The 25553-nt window shown below is 39.7% G+C and overlaps 2 protein-coding genes across 2 annotated transcripts; one reads left to right on the forward strand and one right to left on the reverse strand.

The window, feature by feature from the left end:
- The first annotated feature begins 3645 nt into the window (after positions 1 to 3645).
- On the forward strand, positions 3646 to 8614 carry LOC139738455 (uncharacterized). The gene is made up of 4 exons (XM_071649078.1): positions 3646 to 3855; positions 5903 to 6103; positions 6929 to 7039; positions 8405 to 8614. The coding sequence occupies exons 1-4, from the start codon at positions 3646 to 3648 to the stop codon at positions 8612 to 8614; spliced, it is 732 nt and encodes a 243-aa protein (XP_071505179.1).
- Positions 8615 to 19090: 10476 nt separating this feature from the next.
- Positions 19091 to 21788, reverse strand: LOC139738456 (AAC-rich mRNA clone AAC4 protein-like). The gene is made up of 3 exons (XM_071649079.1): positions 21529 to 21788; positions 19939 to 20144; positions 19091 to 19334 (listed from the first exon to the last, which is right to left on the reverse strand). The coding sequence occupies exons 1-3, from the start codon at positions 21648 to 21650 to the stop codon at positions 19138 to 19140; spliced, it is 525 nt and encodes a 174-aa protein (XP_071505180.1). The 5' UTR covers positions 21651 to 21788; the 3' UTR covers positions 19091 to 19137.
- Positions 21789 to 25553: the final 3765 nt, after the last annotated feature.

Genomic DNA, 25553 nt, shown 5'->3' on the forward strand with positions numbered 1-25553 from the left:
TAGTTTGCGCTTAAAAATAAAACTAAAGCATCAATTGTATTTGCAGAGACTACAGTAAAATTAACATTAGAAGGGACGTCGGTCCATTCCCTTACACTAGTTCTTGGGAAAAATAAATTTGCGTAAACGTCAGTTCTTGTATGATTCAACTGGAATTGCCTGTCGTGTCCTCTTGTTATCATGGTTATTGTGTGGGTCTTTGGGTTTATGTATTTGCGATGGTCAATATCCAGGGTCCCATTCAACATTTTGTAGAAGCAAGTTAATCTATTTGCCCGTCATCTCTCTTGTATTGTAAGCTAGTGGCGACCAACCAAAGGGAGTCCTTAAGCGATGAGACACTTGTATCCTTGCCATAAGTTGATGTGGTGAACCTGGCTGCAGCATTTTGGACTTGTTCAAGCTCTTTGATGTTTTTGGAGGTGAAAGGGTCCCAGGCTGACGTTGCATAATCCAGATGAGGCCGGACTAGCGCCTTGCAGAGCTTTTCTTTACTTAGGGCCTACCAATACTTGATTGTGAGGTATGGTGGAACTGGAACTTGGAAGTTCCTCCTCAGGAGGTTGAGTACTTTGGATGCCTTCGATTTAGCGTAATTCACCTGGGTATTCCATCTCAGATCATTCTGGATATAGTGTCTAGACCCCTAGGTACTTTACTTTCCTTCGTATCTTCCATTGTTACTCCCATTATGTTATAATTGGGTGGGACTTGTTTCTCCCCCTGGAGATTCGCATAGTGGTGCACTTGGACGGGTTAAATCTCATTCCCAAACATCTGCCCAGTTTGTCAGCTTATTCAGGTCTTTTTGAAGAGTAGGGTTGGGGGTACCACCTATCGTCACCCTAAGGATCTGTAGCTTGTTTATTCTAAAAATATAACACAAATCCGCCTAATTCTTACCTCAAATATGCCATAAATACTGCAGTTTTGAATGTCGTGACCGTCTCGTTGATTATGAATCTCCGTTTTAAAATAGCACAGTTTTAGTGCGTGCGTTCCGTTTTCTTCGCGCAGCTAAAAAGGGTACCTTGCGACCGGCACCCCCTCCCCTCCATAGGTAATACACGTGAATTTTACAGCATTTGTAGGTAATACACGTGAATTTCACAGGCCATAGGTAATACATGTGAATTTCACAGCCATGCGTCGTTACTGAGCGGATATGAAATTTTTAGCTTGGTTTGTTTGAGTTTGATTTTCGTTTCTTTGTTTTTTATTGTCTTTATAGCTAATGACACTTAATCCCGCGCGTACCTTTTCGTTCTATACGCAAACAGCCATGATACGCAGGGTGCCGATGGGAAGGTGCCCTGCCGATAGGTGGTGCCCCAACCATACCTTCATCTTGTCCCAGACTGATTATGACATACTGTAGGTCTGTGTAGTTACGCCTAGATGAGTAGCGTTGCCTAGCTGGTACCTGGGATGGCCTACTGTGCGAACTCTGGTCTCAGGGTTAATCAAAACCACAGGTGCTGGATGTATTTATTTGTATTAAAATTTAAAGACCATCCTACTCCCCAGCTACCATGCATTGCCTTGTGTGTTGGCTACAGTAAAAAGTACCTTACATGTATGTCCCAGTTCGCAGCCAGACACCTGTTCGCGTCCATTACAGCATAGAAACACCCCTAGGTTCTATTTAACACAACGACACACTCTATAACGTTAGATATACATCGTCATCGATCATGGGGGATGTAAAGAAAATGATGTATACCACACATGCACACTGGCACTGCTAATCAACAAAAAATCAACGGATGACATGGGCAAAATCTCCAACCAGAGTGAAATATTTTCACCTAGTTCTATTTGTTAAATAAGGTAAATGACTAACGTTAGGGTAAGAGTATGGGTACCAGTATTCAGTCACTTATCACTAATCACCAGCCAGTAAATTCTACTGTCACAACACACGCAAATCACATCGATTCACACACTTGCACACTCATTCACAACAGGAAAGTCCTGAAACCCCCCCCCAAAAAAAAAATCCATCCAAAATTCCAAATTTCACCGTCAAAAGTGCAGAATCAGTGCTAGTTTCCCAAAACACGCGTCTATTAAGCACAGTTCTAAGAGTACAGGTCGCCCCAAAAGTGCTAAAAATCAAGAAATATGCCATTCTCTTGCGGGATTTTTTGCTTATCACAATCTCGGAGTGATGGTATCGTCAAAGACGCAAAAGAAAAGCAAAATTTCCGTACGTGCCGATGCAGTAACTCAATACAAGGGTCGAATGCAAGTGCCGATTCCCCAGTATTCGGTCACCAACGGGCGCCGCCATGTCCCAGATGCAATTTTGCGCCAACAAGGTAGTGCACGGCGCATTTTTCAGCTGCCATGAATCAAGCATGAAAACGCATTGACTTTGATTTGAACGCGCACATTGCGTGACCGAATACTGGTTGCAGTGACCGTATTCTGGGGGATTTTCAAGGTGATATGTATATTAGGATTTTGTGCAATTCTGTGAGATACTGTATTTAACAAAACGAAAATTGAGATTAAAGAAATTTGATATATTTCGCATACATTGCTGTAGATATGATGTAGGGCCTATGTATGTATTATTTTAGTTTAAAAATATTGCAGAAAAGCTTAAATGACCGAATACTGCCAGGGGTTTTACCCTACATCTCGCATCCAAAATTTCATTTTCGGTACTTTTTAACATCACATTCACAGAAGGGAGAAGGGGTCTAACAAACTGGATATTTTGTCATTTTCCTGATGTTCCATGGATTTTGAATACATATCCTCACATAGAAATAGAACTTTTGCAAGCTGATGTGGGCCACCATTTTTTTTCCGGAAGTGGATGTTATGATCGAAAAAATACAAAAGACATTGAAAAAATAACAGTAACATTGCCTCAACTGCCATTCCTGTTGTTCGTGGTCTGTGCAAGCGCACTGGCCCTTTTCACATGGTTTTCGCAATAGGACTTGGCGCTTGCACAACGTTTGCTAGTTAAATGAAGCCATTCAACAGAAGATCGCAGAGCATGCAATTATCGCATAGGAATTGTACATGAGGCCGCGAACCGAACTATCACGGTCGCGAACTGGTGGACGGTGTACCAGATCGTGACCGTGATCTTTTTTTACTACCGCGATGGACATTGGTCTTGCGATTGTGACAATAATGTAAATTGGTAAGTGGTCAACCTCTATGATATAACCTGGATTAAAGCTATTTGCAAATTTGCGCTTCAGAGTTTTAAAACCCTTATGTGGCCGCAAACTGGGACATTTACTCTAGTTGCGAGGCACGCAAAATAAATTACCTGCTGTTCCTGTAAACAAAAACGAAATACACAAAACAAAACCACAAAAAAAAAAAAAAAGGATCTTTTCAGGTTCAAGATTGAATCCTTTTAATGTTGAATGGCCCTCTGGCTACAAGTTTTCAACTTACTAGGCGGCTTCATAAGTAATTCAGGTAATTCAGGTGAAGAAATGCTGCACCAGTTTGTTAACCCCCCACCCTCCCCCCCCCCAAAAAAAAAAAAAAAAACCCAAAAACCTTATAGACCAACTGAACTACAATCTAGATGACTAGGCCTACACTATACAGAAAATGCATTTAAGTAGATTATTGTGCCCTGTTTCATTTCTTTTGTCACAGCAACTCATCATGAAGCTGTCGCCATGGATACTGTGCTCTTGTCTTGCCTCCATCTTCTCCTTCATCAAGAGGACGTTGTTCCGTTTCAGGCGGAGGCGGCTGAGCGACCCGGGCCTACCAACCAAAGAGACTGGACGGTCAGGAACAGCACCAAGTGCCAGTGTGAATGGAGCTCGTAACCAGAGTGCCTTTGGCCACTCACAAGCAGACAACTCAGGGGTAACAGAAAATAGCACATTTGGCAAATACTGTGTCTTAAAGTGAAAACAAAGTTCTGGTAAGGGATTGAGAACCCGTCTGGCACCATTTCATATTTGCTTGCAATATATCGAAAGAGTCTACAAAGAAACTTACCTAGCTGACGCAGTTTGCCGGAATTTTGAGAAAAATGATAAAAGTCGGAAAACCGACTTTTATTCCAGAAGGCTCCAGACTATCGCAGTCTCAGGGAAAACTCGACCCTATTTCAGACAATTTACTCGCAGTTCGTGATCGCCATATTCTACTGTATAGTACCAAACGAGGCCTAACTGAAAAGACAGGAAAGTGCATGCTAATCCTGTTACAAAACAAATGGACCGCGCGCAGTCCTCAAGCCTATATACGCACATCACCTCAGTTGCTGAGACGCGCTGTCTTTGAAGTTTTTGTTGTTGTTTATCAAGCGTCCTTTTTAGAGGTGCTTGATAGGCGCACACTAGTTTTGTATGTGCGCCAAAGAGATTTTTGATGTGCGCGTTGTACCAACTCGGACCATTACTGCGAGTAGCCAGAACGCGAAGCGCTACGATGTAGTTTATAGGCCGCTCCCATAGTACAACACTGTACAATCCAGAGGGTTAACCAATACAACTCAGCCCGCCGTCAAAGCGAGGCCGAGTTATCCCCCGAGTCCGAATTTAGCCTGACCCCATTCGGGTTATTTCTGAGACTGAACCTTTTTGGTTAATATTTCGCATTTTTGTCGTTACCCATCGAATATCTTGTTATTGCAGTGTTTTCTGCACATTTCCTTGGCATACGTTCACATTTGGGAGCGAAATTTGACAACTTTTGCAGGCGTACCAGAACTATGTTTTGGCTTTAAATGGCAGCAAGCTAGGCTGTACTAGTTAACTCACAGATGCTGTCAAATCAAACAATACTCAGCAGATATTGGATTATTGTGCTTCTTGGATTGAATTGACCATCATTTGGTGCTTACATTGAAACATTCGGTATTCATTACAACATGACAAATGCTGGTCTGCTATGGAATATACAGACTGTAGTTGCCTGTAGAGTGCCAGTCAACATGCGAACCTTAGCAAATTGTGGTATACTGTCAATGTTAATAGCGAGATATTTTCGCGGCATGAAATTATGGTGAATTGAGCTGACGGCCTTTTTTGCAACATTATTTTTTTTTTGTGAATGGCCAATGGTATTGAAATGCTAGCTAGGTCTAGTGTAGACAATAACTATCAGATGCATTTAAATTTCTCGAATCTTGGCTGTTTTAGAATTCCCAAAATCAAAAATACATGGAAACATTTCTGGTTTTAAAGTACTGTAAAAGTGGGTATTTTCGCCTGACTAATTTTTCGCGCTGGGCGAGCTGAGAAGAGTTTCAAGTGTTTTTAATTCCGCAGAATCAAGGCATCGACTACTGGAACATATGGCAAGCAAAAATATTTGCGTGCTTTTATTTTCGCGCTAGTTTCGGGTTGTGCGAAACGCGCGAAAATTTCAACACCGCGAAAATTTCCACTTTTATAGTACCGGTAATTCCTTTCTGTAGACTTGGAGGTTGACCAATTTTTTCGAGGCGGATATCTGAGTTATAAATAAATTTCTGGGGCGGCAAGGTGGCTCACTGTGTAGAGAGTCTACCTTACCAGCAATCAGATGTCCCAGCGCATCTTGCTGAGCAATGTTGTGTGAAATCGTGCTGTCTTCTGTGTATAGTTTGAGGAAAAACATTCTGTCCCTCGAATAGGACATACACAGTAAAATGGAGTTCCTGTGCGCATGTTAAAGATTCCACTTCATACATACATCATTTAGCATGATGCTAAACCCAGTGAGCATGATGCTAAACCCAGTGAGTGGTCACCCCCCCCCCCCCCCCCCATGAGAAGTACTAAAACTTATATAATATGCAAGAATCTTCTAGATTGACAAGGCAGAGAAGAATTTTGATTCGTCTAATCCCATGGTAGTTTAATTTGCTGTCGTTTGTAAACTTCACATCAGACCTGTTCTTCTCTTTCCATGTTTTCTTCAGGTGGATTTAGACTGGGATGACTGGGGAGATGGGGCCCCAATGAGCATCAAGATCGAGCCGGCGGCCCCTACAGTCGGTGCCCATCCTGCCACTGCCCACGGTGCCGTGGTGCCCCCACAGGGCCAGGACCCCACAGACGAGGGAGAGGAAGAGCCCAGTGTGGACTATTTTGCTGACATGATGCCTTCATTTAAAAAAGCGGTGAGGGTGTGATCTGGTGATCAAATATTTCCTGTTATTTTTGTTAATTTATTACGTGAAAATTATCAACTCTCATGTCAACATGAATGTGACATGCACACACATTTCTCTGTTCAGTACTGTACTCTACACTTGCAAATTTAACCACTTGTGAAATTGTTGGAAAGTCCTGATACGCAAAAAATTAGACTCTCTAAATATATGGAGTATAATTAGCTGAATCTTGCCTATGGCTATACACACTGAGAAAGATTATCAGTTTCTGCATACCCACAAAAAAAATAAATAAATAAAAATAAAAATGAAGCAGGATGCTCTAAACTTACTTGCCCACTTACTTTCGGGCAACTAAAATCTCACGATCATGCAAGTAAATTAAATGGTTTTAAAAGTATGGGGCACTTGCCCAAACACCTCTTTGGGCTATTGCGGAAAGTATCTTTTGTGCTGCCCTGAAAATCATGTGCAGTTACCCTTTCAAAATGCTGACCCGCGGAAAATATGAAATTACATCAGTTCATGGTAAATTTGCTCTTTGTTTTCTCAAGCAAGTTCTTACTGCTAATTTTTTCTGATCTTTTGATTTATTTTTCTTACCATAGGAGAATTGAAACTGGATTATTCGTTGCTTTCAGCAGCTTTTTCGTTTGACATCTACACTTGCAGTAGTTGATTGAACTTGTCATTTTTGTCCATCAATCACATAAGAATATATATTTTTTTAAGTTTTGCTTTCATCTTTATGTATGTTTCTTGCATTTGATGATATTAATGTTTGGATGGTGTTACATCATGGCAGTGTTGTTCTCTACCACAAACCCACAGGCTACGATACGAAAGAAGACACCCCAGCAGCTGATTTCTGGACCGTCGTCTCTCACACAGGGCCTGTCAAACAGACTCACTATGGGGGTTGATGAAACGGCAGTACTAACCGTAAGTCACATTTCTTGTGTCCCTTCACAATATAGAAGAAAAAAAAAAAGGATGAAAAACTGCAATTAAACAGGTTTATTAAAAAACAATATAATGCTGATTTGACAGATTTATACATACAAAGAGTGAGATATAATGTAGTTATGTTCATTGAATGAAAATACCCTCTGGCCATCTGCGGCAATTCACATCGCACTGAGTGATTTGCTGGTCAAAACCGATATTTTGATGTTTACTGGTATGTGGATTAACTCTTAATGTGCCAAGGCACTTCACTTGCCAAACTTGTCACCAGCCTTTTAATAGTAATCTACCCAACCTTGACCTAGTTGGAGATTAGTCAGCACACTCTGATGTAGCAAGGAGCCTCACTTAATAGGAAGGCAATGGTGATGCAATAGGGGTAAGGGAGATTAAGTATTACAGTCAAACCTGTCTGTAGAGGCCACCCTAGGGAGGCAAAAATGGTGGCTGCTATTGACAGGTGGCTGCTGTAGACAGGGTATTTAACATGGCTTTTCTCTCGGATGGCATTTTTTTAATGGCCGTATATGGGCAGGTGGCTGCTATAGACATGTGGCTGCTAAGGCAGGTTTGATTTTATCTATTCTTTGACCCTTTAGAAACCCTGCCAGTCGGTGAACAAAGTACTGTACCGGTGTCAGGATTAATGTAAGCCAGCTGATGAGCTCTACTCCATGCAACTACTTTTATTTTTGCTCTTCTGTGCCAGCTCAGAGTCATACAGCACACCCATGCAGCTCTCTGCCTCAAATTCTTTCCGCATAGATGCCCATCACCATAGATGCATTTGAGGAGCACAGTTGCAGAACAGTTGTGGTGTCTTTTAACAGAAAGTTACTCTGTGTAGCTTCAGATATTTATACGCGAGTAATGATTTGAATTTTCGCCTGATACTAGATACACTAATGTACACATTAACATCAAATGGATATTGCATCAATTTCACTCTTAATGTAACATTCGCACGCCCAACTCAGTCGACAGCATACCAACTTTGCATATTCTGCTCAATCGCACAAATCCACCCAATCTGATTGATAAATCGACAAACGTTGCATTACAATGAAAATGTTTCTCGCGATTCCCTCCTCTCACAAATCGCTTGCATTTTCTCTAGTAATTGACTAGCAAGCAGTGTTCCCTACTGGATTTTTGTGTTCCCACAATGCATATAGTGTAGACAAAATCTTTATCTTGCATTTTAGTTATTGCAAAACTGGCGAAATTCATGACATTAAAATGCATGCGAACATTCCTCATTTTACAGTACCCTCAAGTGTGCTTCATCTCCACTAATGCCCTTTCACTAGTGCATTATTTGTTCTATGATTGTTTTATTAGGATGAGCTAGGGGCATGGACAGAGAGCAGCAGTGCCTGGGAGGATGAGACAGAGGACGACCTGGCATGGGAGGCGGAGCAGGTGATACGGGAGAAGAAGATGGCCGAGCGGGAGAAGCGGGCGGCCGAGCAGCGGAGGAAAAAGATGGAGAAGGAGATGCAGCGCATGACGAAGAAGGACGCCGGAAAACTGGCCACCAAGTTAAAATGACGAGCCCAGCCACTCACTGGTAGCACAAAGACTTGATGCGGGGCCTGTGGTGGCCCATGAGAATGTCACGATAACATGAGAGCGCCTTCCCGAAAAGCTGCCACACTTTGGACAGGAGACTGGAGTGTGGAGCGGTGCAGGCAAGTGGAACATAACGTTTTGATGGTGGCTTACACTCATGCACAATTGCCAAAGGTGAATGGAAGTCAGACTTTAGACAATGACAGCCGCAGAAATAAGCCATGAAGTGAGCTGTAACTCTGATACAGGCACTTGCTGAGTGACATGTCAGGTAAAGGTGTAAACTGTGTACATGCACTTCTAGAAAGGATTTCATCCAAGCATACTGCGTGTATGAATTGTATGCCAGATTTCTTGGGCTATACCTGAAAATTTTTTTGCCAGTCCTGAGAGTGAGTGAGTGAGTGAGTGATGGGAATATTTTGTACAGCAATCATTTTTATGTGGGGATCAGTTCTTGAGACCGAAGTGAAGTATACCCGGATGGTTTGCCATAGGGGAAGACCCAAATATGATGAGTTTGCTCATAAACAGGTTCTACTATTAAGGAGGCAATAATGTTGATCCCATTCCTGGTGAGTGCAAGCATTTGATAGAACGGCCAGGTTATAATGACCCATTATAAGGATTTTTATTTTTAAAGTTACAGTGAGGACATTTTTGATGCATTAGGGTCAAGAAAATAATAAGTTCTGTATTCTAATATTATCAAGGTATAATTTCTTGACCCTTTCAAACATTATTACATGCTGCTAATGTAATATAAACAAACTGAATTCACAATGTCCATTCAATCCCATGCCTACCCGTATTCAGCCTACCCGGTTTTCAACAACTTTACTAATATCTTTGACATGGCCTGTACATGATTATATACACAATATACTGTGAATTCTACAGTATATTTACCTGTAGCTGTGCAAAACATACTATAACATGCCTGTCTTTGACATATAAGATCTCAGCTGCAAGTGCCGAAATGGGGCATTAGCAATGTCATGGGTGATATCCACTAGGTTGGCAATTATTGAATGGACAAATATGGGATAGTACCTATTATACACATGTCCCCATCAGAGTATACAAAACACAGCTGCCCTCATTGGGAGATGTTTGTACACTTTAGCCAAAGAGTAATTTTCAGCCTTTATTAATTTTTCTGTTTTGTTTTGTTTCACCTCACAAATTATTCTATTGTTCCTTCTCAGTTGCACGAAGCTCTTGCTCACACAACCTCAACGTACAGATCATTCATTGCTTTTAATAATTTTAATAGTATGGGCCCTTTTGCGTGTGTTTTTCTTGTTTCAATGTGCAAATTCAAAGTGTGGTACCAGTTCTGCTGAAAATTGTTGAGATGCTGATAACCTGGTCATAACAGGTTGCCCTTGCAATATCAAAGCTCCTCATGGAGTCATTTCAATTCATTTATTTCCACATCAAACATTAAGAATTTAGAATATTTGCCTAAAAATACATGTTATCAAGTATGATAATGGCAGAATCATGCAAAGCATTAAAAAATACATATTATTATATCATGATAATTTTATACTCAGATTGAAACATAGATTAGAAGAGTTTGGGCCTGAAGATTAAAATATGCCTCTGCCAGGGTTTTAGTGAACTCCAAATGTATTTTAAATCAATCAATGTCTTATTTTTTGGTGTAAGATAAAATAAACGTAGCAGAATAGTCAAACTTCACATTCTTGATGGCGTGATGGCGTGTCTTATTCTAAAGAGGCTAACTGCCAAAATATTTTGAATGTACAAGTAAGAGTTACCACTCTGTACATGAAATGTGATCATGTGATTTAAAAATATGGGATTTTGCAATAATATTGAAACCTTCCAATGTGAGAATACAGAATGGACTGTGCTTGATATATAGAAGACAGTGTAGAAGAGATATGTAGTGCTTTGGCAAGTATTGTATAATAAACTAAATAATTCTACTTGAATACACTGTATAGTGGTGAGGAATTTAAAGATATGTGTGAAAGTTAGGAAGCTATGCAACATTCCATTTGCATCAAGGTGTGGTGCAGGTTCTGACAGTAGTGTGACTGATGCAATCCTTCTGGTGATCAAAATGGTGCTGCCATCCAAAGTACTCTAAACATTGACATTTTCGCGTGATCGGTTTTCGCACGTAGCGGCTTAAAAACATATTTGCGCTGCGCAATTGCTTCACACTTACTGTGTGTTTCCATCCATTCACAGAATAGTCACACTGCCCGATTCATTGATGGCCTGCACAGAAACGAGAACTACATGCTGCACACATGCACTCAGATGAATAGTGTACTAGGCGTTAGTCCGACAGTCCCAGACCGGTAAAAATCACTGTCGGTCCAGTAGCTTTTCGGGAATTGCCAAATATACTAGTCCTACATGGCCGGTAAGGAAAATATTATACCAATGTTGGGGCCAGTTGAAAAAAGTTAACGTGACCTGTAAATTTTAGATTCAGACTAGGGAAAAAAATATGGAAAAGCTGGTTTTCTACTGGTCCAACAGGGACAGGTCCAACCAGTACAAAAAATGGGTTGGTGTGCAGCCCCGCATGCTTACACTTGTACCAAGGAGACCCCTGCTGCACAAAGCGTATGTTTCAATCCATTCAAAATTTGCAGAAAAAAAAATTGTGAAGGTATTTTATGTGGGGTCTGGAATTCACATCATCCAAAGTAGTGCAAAATGTGCAAAAATTAGTGCACCAGGAAAATGTCCATGTTTTCAGTGTAGGTTTGGTAGTGTCACAGGTCATACAGCTGAGCTCTGTGTGTGTGTGTGTGTGAAGGAGTGTGGTTGGTTGAAAGGGGAGGGGGGGGGGGTGGGAGGGATGGGGGTGGGGCAAGTGTGTGTTTGTGTATGTAAACCTACCATGGTTGCAGCATCAGTATGTGCAGAAAATGATATTGCATTCACCAAGGTGTGCTTGTGAAGTAGCAACGTGTTAAATACTCTGTCTGAGCTAAGGGATGACTGCTGTTCTTATGTGGAAGGACTTCATTACTCAATACTCCTTTCCCAGAGCTCCAGCAAAGATGATTTCATTTTCAAAACGACACACCTGCATCAGATATTGATTCTGATTGTGATTAAATATACATTTTTTTAAAATTTCTTACCGACAAATAATGGTCATATGTCAGTAATTTGATTGAAGGAATTTCAGCAGGCAGGTAGCTTTTATAATAGAAACCGTTGTCATTTCATACATGCCATGCAATATTTCCTTTGATATGATTGGAGGAGGGAGGTAGACTGAAGGCTTTTTCAGATACGTTTCATCAGGTTTCTACATCTCTACGCAGCCATCAATGCAGTGCTTGCTGTCACTGGGCTTGTTACGATACCAACTGCCCTAGTTGGAAACAACAAATGAATGCAATATACGCACATGTATGCAGTATTTGAAAGTACCTCATTTCGTGATCCTCTTGTGGTGGAATTCTCAAAGATGTATTCCTAATTTAGGTTTTCTTTTGAATGATTCCTTTTCACCTCTCCATAGACTCTTTGGATCTGTCCCTATTTCATAGCAGATTTTTATGTAACATTTTGTCAAAACATGCATATGTATTGGAGACTTTAGGAAGTATATGTCTGTTCCTTTTAGGTTTCCCTTCTATTCACGAGCTGTGAAAGAGCAACACATGAATGCATGATATATAAACATCTTCCCTTAAAGGTCCATACAGAAAGTTACTCAGGCATAACTACATCAATAATGACTTTGTTAGAGCATGTGTTTGTGGATGTTCCAATTGTGTGTTCTACTCCTGAAATGTGTTATGTATATCCAAGATAGTATTATGCACCAACATGTAAACTAAACTATGACATTGCTAGAAAAAACAAGAGAGATTTTGATGCAGTGTTGAAACTTTCAACCGAGGGAGTTGGAGAAAAAAATTAAAAAGCGTGATACCAAAATTAAAGCGGTGGATGAAAATTATAGCATAATGAAAAGGTGCGAGTAAAGTGATTGGAAGCAATGTGCATGGTTTGTATCCATGAGGGAGAGAGAAGGGAAAAAACAAACAAAAAAATTGTACTGTCTGGTTACTAGCACTGAGCATCTACTGTGTACTGCTTTTCTAGATGGCTTACAATTTTTCGAATAGAAAAAACAGAAATAAAGTGTAGTGATAATGCTAGTATAAAATGGCAAGCTTAAAAGTGAATTTCTATGCTCATGACCCCTCTTAACTTATTGAGGACGGACTGATTTTGCTACAACACGCATTTCCCATAGACACCTGCCCGAGTATACTCGGGACTTGTCCTCAACGGGTTAATGTCCATATATGGAATGGATGTCTTTTTTATGTAACTCGAAGATGTTGAAATGCTTGTTAATAAAATATGAGAATACCAAGGCAATAGATACATACTGTGTATTTCTGAATGTTCTGTACATAATTTGTGTGCTATTAGTGGTAAAAAAAAAATTCTGTGTTCCAGATTTCATCCAAGGTAACATATTCATTAGTTTGTGAATATTTGAAATTTCAAAGAGATGCAGAGTTCCTCCTTTCTTTTTGGATGAGACAAGAATGAAATGACCTCTGGAATATCGATTCCCGTCATCCTATTGGATTGTACCAAGAAGACAAAAAACATACATGTATTAAGAGTGGGAAGGAATAACGAGAAACGATTTTGTGGAGGTCATATTGAATTGGCAATATACCATAAGAAAATAATGAATGATAACAGCGCATTTGTATTATGATGAGCTGCGAGATTTTTTCTCCTTCACCCTATCTGACTGCGATTGGTACAGTGCACTCCCGTTATGACGAACACGGTTATAACGAAATTCCGGTTTGTGTAACGAAGTAAAAATTTGGGCTGCAATGTCATCCACTTTTTGTATTTCTACTGTTTATTTGTTCGATTACAGTGTATAACGAAATTCCGATATAACGAAAGAAAATTGCCTGTCTCAAGGACTTCATAATAACGGGAGTCCACTGTATGTTTAAGATTTCTTTTTCTTTTTTCTTTCTTTCTTTCTTTTGTAGGTAGAGTACAGTTTGAAAAACACAGTGACATAAATTTCATCAGACATCGGACATGATAAAGATGCTTTCACTGAAGTGTAACATTGTCGCAACCATATGTGCAAAATACTGTACAGTCAACCTCACCAATGTTTGTTTGATTTGTTTGTTTAATTTCCATCTGAGAAGGTGGCTGGATCTATAGCCCATATTCAGCTGCAATAGCTGGTCTTCCATGGGGTCCAGTTGAATATTAGAGGCGGGACCACTTCACCAGGTTGAACACCCTGCTTTCTGCGATGAATAGATGAAGCGGGATCTTTTTTACGTGCACGAGTTGTAACAATCTCACACATGGGACTGCCATTTTATGTCCTATCCTAGGGACAGAGTGTTTTGCCTCTTTCTAGAGGGGACGTTGTGTTACACACAACATAGCTCAGTGGGACTAACTGGGTCTAACTGGGTCATTTGGATTGTGAGGCAAATGCGCTACCGACTGAGCTATCTCACAAGGTTGACCTTGCACACTTTGAAAAACTTGCGGAGTGGAAGAAAAATGCTACCCTGATGGATTAAAAAGAAAAAGAAAAAGAAAAAATATGTAGTGATTGTATCGTAAAGTCGAATTCACATAAATCAAATGATATTCTCGTTCTATTAGGATCAAAGTAGCAGAAGTTGATTGTAGAAGATGTGCTCATGCCATCACCTCACAATTCTGCTGAGTTTGTATGTACAGAAGTGTGTACTAAAAAACTTTTTTTTTTCTTATGTGGATTTAGCAAAGTCCTGCAACCCCATTCCCCAAAAGTTAACATTGCTAAGTTATCACAAGTGTACAATAATTCCATTACGAATAGATCTTATGCATCATTCAAATCAACCAGCAAACCCACCAATAGTAGACATTCCATTATTAAGGGACAATTATGAAAATACATTACCTTGTAAGTTGTAATGTTCATTGCACTTTGCCTGAACTATTACAGGACAAGACTTTGTCATACACGTTCAGTAGAAATGTTAGCTGACACCATACTTTAGGAAGGGATCGTATAGTTTGGGTTGAGAGCTGACTTTAGGTTTCTGACATTTTTTTTTTGTGAGTGAGATCAGGAGAAACCTCTTTTACGAAATATGAAAGAGTATGTAATTCTGAGAGAGATTCAACATTTATTTGATGAAAATTGCTTTTGAAATGTCTCAGATACCCCAAACAGAGCAATCGTAATAAAAGGTGGGACCCACCTTTTATGACATGATAATCCTTGATGATGAAAATGCTTGATGCTCAATTAAATGATTTACAGGCAATTTCACACTAAGTGTAAACTTTCAGTGGTATGATGTATACAGTAGCAGATAACCACATTGCAGCTGAGGTACATAGGTATCATCTTGCATTGGCTTTATCCTGTTGTATTCTTGAGTCATTATTGTGTGTATTCTTACAATTCTTGGCACTAAAAAAAATATGAAAATCACTGCACTGACTATAAAGTTCAGCACATGAACTTTTGTCTTTCTTCTGTCTTTTTTTATTTATATTTTTTTTTGATTTCTTAGAATCATGCATAGTTGGGTTTAACCACACTGAACTTGTACGTGTATTTGAAGCAATATGTGTATGTTTTAAATGTTTTTCATCGGAGCAAAGAACCAGGCATGCCATGTCAGATGTCTTTGCGGATATGGTACCTATGCACATCTAACATTCACACAGAATGAAAACACATGAAGCAGGTTCTTAAATTGACAAAGCAAAGACACAGGAAATAATTACATCTCCCTTCGGGTACGTATCCGTGTGTACACAATAGATTGTCTTTCTGAGGAAAACTGACACACAGCAGATACAGTGCACTCCCGTTATAACGAAATGCTCGGGACCGGCAGTTTTCTTTCGTTATAACGAAATCAAGGATACCACGTATATCATGTACAGTTGAACCTCTCTTATCCGGCCTCCCTTTATCCGGATCTCTCTATTATACGGACGCAATCTCGCCGTGATTTTTTAAAAAATAATTACGGGAGGAAAGGGGGATTCCCAAACACACATGAATTACATATTACTTCCAACATGATTAACATACATTACATCAAATTTCCTCCCAAATTGCTTACCTCTAGACATTTTAACATCCCCAAACATCCCCAAATGTAACAATGAAAAGGTTGCAGTATACACATTACTACATGTGGTACTACAATGGGCTACATCAGTACATGTGTATGTATATGTACACTGTACATGTATACTGAGACTCCAACTCTCCCGCTCTCGACGGGAGATCTCCCACCGAAAGCCCATTTTTTGCAACATCTCCTGTTCTCCCGCTTGAAATGATTTCTTACTTAGTGTCATCGTATGCAGAAAAATAAGCCTTAGATAGCACGGGATAACATCTAAAACCCTAGAGTTGGACCCCGGCAGCAAGGAATTTCGCGCTTTGCGCACATCAAGTTGGAGTCTCCCGTTTGCTAGAGGTTTCAGGCGGGAGAATCTCCAGATCAGAAGGTGCTTGGGGTTGGAGTCTCTGTGTATAAAGCATTTAGTCTCCAGTATCCGGCCAAATCCCTTATCCGGATGAGCCCCGGTCCCGACTTGTCCGGATACGAGAGGTTCAACTGTATTCTGTTTGCTGAATACTCATCATACACTGGAAAGCTATGTGAAATGTGATGGGATAACTGTATACACTGTATAACAATAATAAATTATGCAAGTTCCCCTCAGAAACTGTGCGTGACACAAGGAGCGAACACACAGTGGTGTGAAGCTTTCACCCATGCAGAAACGCTATGTAATGTGCTTGTTCCGCTACATATTTTCGAAAGCAGTTTGCATTTCATTATAATGGAGCACATTTCTTTTGTTTTCCTTTGTCTGTGGCGCTCGGAAAAGAATTCGTTATAACAGAAATTTCGCTATAACCGTGTTCGTTATAAGCGACTTTTGTACCATAGACTTTAATGGTGATAATTTTGGGACCAGAAGATTTACTTCGTCATAACGAAATTTCGTTATAACCATGTTCGTTGTAACGGGAGTGCATTGTACCAAACCATGGACCGGTAAATGGAAAGTGAAATGTGTATGTTCAATGAAGCACACTTAGTACATAATTCAACATAAAGAAATTGTATAAAAGTACAAAACAGTCATTTAATGATTCTAAGGAAAAACGAATACACAAGAAATGATGAAACAATACCTAGTACCATTCAGCCGTGAACATTAAAGTAACAAATAAATGCTCAGTGCGTGAGAGTTGTCGATAACAACAAACTTGTTGAAAATAGAATACGAGAAGGACACAATCAGGGAGAGATTTTTGTCTGCAGGCCCTCAGTACGGGGGTGAAGTGCTGCTGGAGTCAGCAGCTACAAGTTGTCAGTGAAGGTTTGCCGGGGGGCACTCCCCTCCCCCCCCCCCCCCACCAAAAAAAAGCAACACACACACACACACAAACAACAACAAACAAACAAACAGAACAACAGAAAGTATACATGTTATGTGTGCATACATTGTACCTCAGACTTTGTTGATAATGTTAACCCTCTATGCATTGTTATTAAACAAGATTCCAGAATATTAGGAACATTTTCACTTTTAGTCTTTTTGACACAAATTATGTGTCATGCATAGCTTTGATGTCATGAAACTTGGAACGTTAAATAAAAAGATTTAAAATCACAAAGGATTTTGTATTCATGAGGGATAATAAAATCAATGAACACAGGCTATCGAAATTGACTTGACACAAACTGCAAAACGTACGTCTGTGTATACAATGTAATGTCAATTCTCTTTCCATAGAATGACGAATTCCTCTGGACAGATGAAAAATCATTAAAAAAGTCTCACTTTGCAAACAAAGATAAAATGTACTAAACAAGGTAAAAAGCACGCCTAAAACAAACGAGCAAACAAAAATCATTCAAACTTGTCAGCCATTAGAGAATACGAATAAAAGGTGACAGGAATCGGTCAGCCCATACAAGTGTGTATAACATAAAATGAAAGCACAGTATTTGTTTGGAAAAGATATGATGTGCGCCCCAGTTGTCATTAAACAGAGCGTTTACTCTTCTGTACTGAATCTCTTAACACGATTGCAACTTTTGCGCCAACGATAGTCCATTGCACATATAATACTCTTCCATAGCACAGTAACAGTGTATAGGATGAACATGTACATTGTATGTACTTTACTTTCTATGCGTATCAACTTTTCTATTGTTTCCAGCACAGCTTCTGTTTGTTCGGTGTGGGATATTACATTGTATTTCATGGTATAATAGCGAAGGCAAAACTATTATTAGGGTCCATGGAGCTGACGACTTTATAAAGTCCCCTCTGAAAGTGAATCATCGTTTGTGGATCTTGTACATCATCTCTCCCTCTATCTCTCCCCCTCTCCTTCTGCCCCTCTCTTTATCTCTCTATACCTCTTTCTTCTCTTTCTATTTCCTTTCTCTTTCACTCCTCCTCTTCCATATTACCAACATCCGACTACCGAGTATTCTGTACAACCATCTCATAATGACTTGTCTCTCTGTCAGTATCACCTCGTTGCAGCTTTCTCCTTCATATCATATCATATCATATATCATATCATATCATATCATATCATATCATATCATATCATATCATATCATATCATATCATATCATATCATATCATATCATATCATATCATATCATATCATATCATATCATATCATATCATATCATATCATATCATACTCATTCTATTCTCTCAGACCAGGGAGGAGGGATCCCACCTCCCTGTTCAGACCATTTACAGACCCGAGTACATTGTACACATACTATCATAGTTTTCATTCACAGGAGTTCGCATTGTATGGTTCTCAGTATGGAGCTACTGAAATTATCTCCATAGTTTAAATATTTAGGAAAATTAGGTTTAATTTTGCTGCAAAGAATGTTTTTGGAGAAAAAATATTCAAAACACTGAACGACGACACATTGCGTTGAAACATGAAATGTATAACAGATTTGCCACAAGGGTAACTCGGTAAATACAAGGCGTCACAGTTTCAAGGTGTTGCAGCCTAGTGGTACAATAGTTGCACATTGCAGTTCCTCACACCTTGTGACAGAATCTAGCTTTTTTTTTAAAAAAAAGAGTGTTTTATGCCCTATTACATCGCCAATAGAGGGCGTTGGCTCACATGGTAGTCCAGAGTATACCGAAGTGATGATGTCATGCAGTCTTTTGTTATAGCTTGGGTGACAACCATGCAGGGGCGAGCACGGCTGGCAACGATAGTGTTCACAAAGCAGGCCAGGTGAGGTTGTTTAAAATCAGTTTCCATGGCGATGAATGGTTATGACATCACACATTGGTACTCCTTACTGTACGCTATAAGTGCATCATGACAATCCCAACAACATGACGCTTTTGAGATGTATTCTGCCACGTGAACTTGATGGATAGAGGAATTGAATTGGTCATCTTGAATTTCTGAACAGTGAGTGCTGCGGCTGGGTGACGATAGTCACCATGACAACGGTATCTTGTCTCAGCTGGGGTGAGAGGTCATTGTAAACGGAAGAGAGCGTGTCGGCGACCTTTGCTGAGGTCGCCCAGATATGGAGAACCTTCTTGGACCACCTGTCCAGTGCATTCTGGGTGGCATTAGCTATTCCTGTTTGTCAAATGAAAGCACAAAGTATCGCTTGGTATGAAAAATTGAAAAGAGCATGGTTGCATTTTCAATGACAGCATGGATAGGACACTTAAACTCGTGTTGACCAATGATAATACTCGTACTACCATAGTGTCAACAATACCAACAAAAGCCGAAAAATATGGTGCAAAAACTTTGAAGTTGTAGAATCCTGCGCTATGGGAGAATGATTTCCAATCATATTTCAGTGGAAAGTTATTATTTGTTCATTTTCAGCCTTACTAAGGCAACCCCAAAACTTTGGATGAGTCAAAATTAAATCAAGATACAAAGCTTCTTTTTTTTTTGAGACATTCATGCCCGTGAAAGTGAAGATACATACAGAGCCAGTAAACCAAACATGCTTGTTTTTTTCTAAAAAAAAACAACAAAAAAACAACCAAAATCCAGTATAACATATCCCTGTACACAATCAGCCATGTACATCTTTACATCAATAAATGTACATACAGTGTACCTTTGAGTGTGATACAAAAGTACTTCAGAACGAACTTTCTATGACATGCTATGCTTGTTAACTGTTTTGTTGCGCTCCAATAAACTCCATACACATGAAACTCACCACTCAGTTTCTTTCCCAACAGTTTTTCTGCATCCTCTTTCTCAAAGTCCCCCTTGTACTTCATCGCCCTGGTAACGGACACGCCCAGACTGACACCGAACATTTCGCAGGTGTAGTCTACGATGGAGCCGCCATGAGGAAAGTACTCTATTTCCATCTCTGTCTTCAGGAGTTTAGCTCCGAAGCAGCGGTGAAAGAGTTCCAGACTAAATAAGGGGCAAAAGAATATGTTTCTGTGAACCCATCGTAAAAAAAAGAGGAAAAACAAAAACAAATAAACAAACAAAGAGAAAAACAAACGATAAAAAACCACAGTGTACACAGAAGCTTGATATATCAAACACCTTAAACACTCAGCTGGACCCCATGGAGGGTACAGCTATTGCAGCTGAATATATGGGCTAACCAGCCATCTTCTCTGATGGAAATGAAACGACGACAACAAGCATACACATACGGTTACACAAAGGTCATCCGCACTGTGGAGGATGATGTTCCTTGGTTACGAATCTATAATCAGATGATGCACATCTCCTCCATAATCTGCCTGAATGTATTGCGACATGAATTACATCCATCATCATCCCACAACTTCTATACTCATATACCCTAATAATCCTATAGCATTTATTGTGTTGTGTGATTGCAGTACAAGTATATGCGTATCATGACAATGGAGGAAGAAAACAATTTAAAGAGAAAAAAAAAAAACTGAGGTCAAGGTAGAAATATCATGAGTGTATGAACCAAGGAGGTATATTCTTTTATACCTCCTTGATAGGACATACATTGTATTTGTAACAAGGGCGATAGCTGAAACAGCATCATCTCCCACTATAGTCCCAGGCCGATATGTTGGTACTGAGATATAAAGCCAAAATGAATGAATGAATGAACGCCGGCAGTGGGGCAAGTGTATTTCCGTAAGGAAACACTCAGCTTTGCCCTCGTCTTTGAAGGATGATCATTGACAATGAAACATTGATTTCACGTTTCTTTCACGAAGGGTGAGACATGTTATCGGTGGAAAACTTACAAGTGTTCCCGACGGATATTAAGTGAATTAATAACACTTAGTTCACTGTACCAACCAATACTGCCTGCGTGTATACCATATACATGTAATCGATCTTGTCACTGCCAAAACTAAAACAAAGATGAGCATTTACCACCACCCATGAAGAAAAATGGTCATACCTGTATTAGGCCTATGTCATAATGTATTGAAATAAAAATATGTATTAAAAATATCACAAAAAGCGCGCGCACACTGTTCCTCATCTCGTTCGAAAACAATTATTCATTGTACGCAATAAAATGGCCCAATCACAACAAACAAAAGTCATTGAGCCACCTAACTCTGGGAGCACAAGTCACGCAGATTTTGACTTGACCAATGGCAATAGTACACTTTTGAAAGTGTAGCCCTGTACGTAGGCCCTCGCTGTGCTGATGATGGGCCTTTTTTGAAGATACATTAGACTAGTACCCGGTAACAATCACAATGAAAGCACAAAACATACAATGTATAAACACACGATATAGCAAAACTGAATTGAGCTGAAACCGTGAATGGAAATGTTGACTTACCTCATGACCTCCGATTCCACCGAGTCTCCTCCAGCATTGGGGCACTCCTTCATCCTCCTCGCCATCTCCGACAGATTCATGTCCTGGAATCGACGGAACGGATCAAACTGGCACTTGACCATTCCGTGCTCTGTCTCCGAATGGACGGATCTCTCCAACTCGAAGACCGCCTGCAGTCGAGTGGCGAAATTCTCTCCGAGATAAATGTTACACGGTTTTTGAGTCTTTTCGAGTCCCGCACGATTCCGTTTTTGATGGAATCGGACATTGCCCTGGCGTCGTCTGCTGGGTCTACGCGACTCCGCAACCACCGAGGGAGCAATCCCCGCCCTGCCGGACTTTCGGGGGACGCCGAGGGTGGTACCCGTTAAAATTACTCCGTGTGGAAGGCTTTTTCTGTCGTCGCATCATGGTCATCTTGTAGCTCGTAGAAGGCTGGTTAGATATCAAGTTCGTCATTGCTGTCTCTTCAAAGTGAACGTATGTAGTTCAAAACGTCCAATCTTGTCACAGGGATCACATCTTCCAAAATCATGCAAGTCCAAATGGTGCTACGGCAAACAAGTCTCCTGCTTTTATAATTCGGGCTGATGCAACGCCTGTGCAACGTACTTCGCCTTAGTTGATCTTACGTTTGTGCTTGTATTGTACTGTGACGTGTTGTACACGTAGTGTACTATGGTGACTAAAAATAGATCATTACCGCGATACTGCGGTTACTAGTACGAGTAGCGTCGTCAGCCAGTGGAATGACATCATCCATAGCCAATCAGATTTGCGGATTCGTGTGACATTGAAGGGAGTTCCCCCACTGTACGAAAAAAGTCGCGAACGTACTGTAGTAGCTGTTTCCATTTCAACCGCGAAGGTGGGAACTGGATCAACCCAGGAGGCTACAAAATGTCGATTTTCAAACGTTGCTATACGCTGTACAAACGTTCTAATCCCCAGTTCTTGGAATGAACTCAGCTACACAGCATAATATTAAAGAATCATAATATTTACTTTTATTTATATTGTTATAATAATGCAACAAATGTCATGATTTCCGGGTAATTACGTGTTTAATCAATGTACTTGTATTTGTAATATCAATGAACTCAGGTACGACTCCTGTAGATATTGCAATATAATAGAAGACATGATTACAATACATTGAAAGTAATGGTTGTTCTTGAATTACCAATGCTGACAGTGGGAGATTGATAGACAGGTGATAATAGAAATTATCACAGACTTATCTCTTGTTTATAACGGATATGTGGATTGTCGTGCATACGTACATTCCAGGAACGGCGCAGTGTTTTCAAAAGTGTGGGGGCCCACTTCCGGGTTTCATGAGCTAACAAAGTGATGACACCTTATGTATTCCTTTGTATGGTGCACAAAAAGTGTGGGGGCCCGAGCCCCCACGGCCCCCACGGCTGCGCCGGCCCTGCATTCTCATAAAATCATTCTTGCAAATCAAATGCAAATGTTTTCCGTGATCATTTTGTACATTTTTTTTTTTTTTTTTTGTGGCGGTCACAGAATTTTTGTTAAATAATATCTCTCAGTGGTCATCTCAGTTGTTGTTGGCTTTTTTTTTTTTCTCGAGGTGTTGCAGCCTTTCCGGACCTCGACATCACCAATTAGAGACCATGATTCTAAATTGAATCATAATATTCAAGTAGATATACATGTATTGGGATGTTTTATCAGTGTCATTTATTTCTTTTCATTTGCATAACTGTGAATCATGTCTGCATACAATGTCCGTGTAGTCCCATAGAATAATTTTCTGCATTAAAAATTCTAATAGAAATAAAGATCCAGTGAACTACCGTGAGTTTTTACTATAGTTTGCAGGCGCAAGACCTTGTTGGTCGTAAAGGAGTCTGCGCCAAGACTACTATATGCACACTGGATGTTCTCTCCCGGCCCGATGGGACAGTGCCAGTAGTAAGCGTTTTCACATCAGTCCGATGTTTCGAAATAGCGCGCTATTTTACTGACTATTTTCTGCGAAAAATATCTCGAGCTTGGATTTTTATCGGGCTGATGTGAAAACACCCATTAATGCATGTAATAGTCCTGGCGCAGACTTCTTTACGAGCAACAAGGGTTGTGTCATGCTGCAAACTACTAGTATTTCACCAAAATACAAGCTGATGTTAACAAAAAAATTATATAAAATGTACATTTGGACAATTTAGTGACCCTCAGGATTTTTTTTTTCAAATAAAGACAGAAAACGATCATGAAATTCTTCCGTCGAGATGCTTTTCATTGCAACTGATTGACAAATTGCCCTGCATCGACGTAAATAAGCACTGAATTGATCAGTGTTCTAGTAGTAGCCATGATCAAAAAAAAAAAAAAAAATCATGGGCGTACATACTCATCATAATGCCCATTATCCTGTAACAATTTCCCGTTAGAAATACACCCCATCTGACACTCACTAGACACGCACACACTATACACTCTTTCTTATATTGTGGAAATCTTAACTTTCTGAAGATGCATGTAAATGTTGTTACATGTATTTACACTTTGATGTCTATATGTGCCCATCATTGCCAGTGAATGGTGTGTTGCAATTGTTCGCTGTGTACTGCTGCAGACCCTTGCTTCCTTTCCATACTCCTTCTTTCTTTTTATTCCTTCTTTCCTTCCTTCCTTCCATTAATTTTTCTCTCTCTTTCTCTTTTATTACCCCTTCACAACGTGTTTTGTTGTTCGTCCCGTCTTTGTGTATCCGAGTGTCTGTCACGGTGCCTATAATTATGTACATGATGTGTGTGCGCACCCGCTACTTTTTTTTTTTTTTTTGCTTTTGTTAGTGGAGTTTATTGAGTGCCCACATCTCTGCAAGTTTGTCTTTTCCATGGGGCTCTCTTTTCTAATTAATACAATGATTTTGAACTATGGTTTCATATAACTGAATGGTATGTTTGTACATTATTTCAATACACTATTTTTCAATTTGTGTTGAATTGAATATTGGCAAATGTGATGTTGGAATTGAAATGTGATCGTAATTGAGATTGATCTGAGTTATGATAGTATGTTGCTTTTTCTCCAAAACAATTGCTTGTCTGAAACCAAATAAAAGCACAAAAGCATACTTGGATTTACAATGAGTAAACACCGTATCAGTGTCACAATTTTTTTTTTTTTTAAGTTGGGAACTTTCAGTGCAATAAAAGTCCTTATCTTTTTACAACACTGGTGTGCTTTTTCCAAACTATATATCAAGGTTGTTGTCACAGTGATTTCAAAGTTCAGGTGATACCATGGCAACGGACATTTTGCGAGTGTAAAGTGCGACCTAAGAAATATAACTGAATTTGAAAAGTGAAAAAGTGGTGCATGAAAGAAACAAAATGTAACATTTGATAACAAAAAAGTATAATATTTTTATTCGAACAATACTTCACTTTACACACACACACACACACACACACACACACACACACACACACAAACACACACACACACACACACACACACACACACACACTACATTGACAATCAACGCATCCCTGTAAGCTACCGCCATCTTTCCCAATACATTTCATAGCCGTTCTTTTCTCGGCACAGCCAGCCACACCGGCCACCAACTCAGCACCAACGTCTGCCAAGCACGTTATTGATTGCACACGTTTTGCCGTAGTCACAATGTTCATTTATTTCCGCTGGTAAAATAATTACTTCTTTCACAGTATTGTCTATTCTACAGTCGTCTATTATGAGTACCATATCTTTAAATCACAAATATGTGTTAAAATCATAATATTGATATCACATTCATTACAAATCTATTTCATTTCATTATCATTTCAGTTACGCTTTTTCATTTCAGTTATGCATTTCCATTTCAACAAAGAATACAAGTAAACAAACGATTGTTACGTTCATTCTATTTCTATTATTTTATATCCAAACTTACTAAAAGGAGTACTATGCATATTGTTGTAATCGGCAAATATGTTTTAATCGTCAAATATGCTTTTCAAAACGTATTATTGACATCACGTTTA

The sequence above is a fragment of the Diadema antillarum genome, unplaced genomic scaffold (genome assembly GCF_040938485.1).
Source record: "Diadema antillarum isolate AM-2024a unplaced genomic scaffold, OU_Dant_1.0 seq00000743_RagTag, whole genome shotgun sequence".
Lineage (NCBI taxonomy): Eukaryota > Metazoa > Echinodermata > Echinoidea > Diadematoida > Diadematidae > Diadema > Diadema antillarum.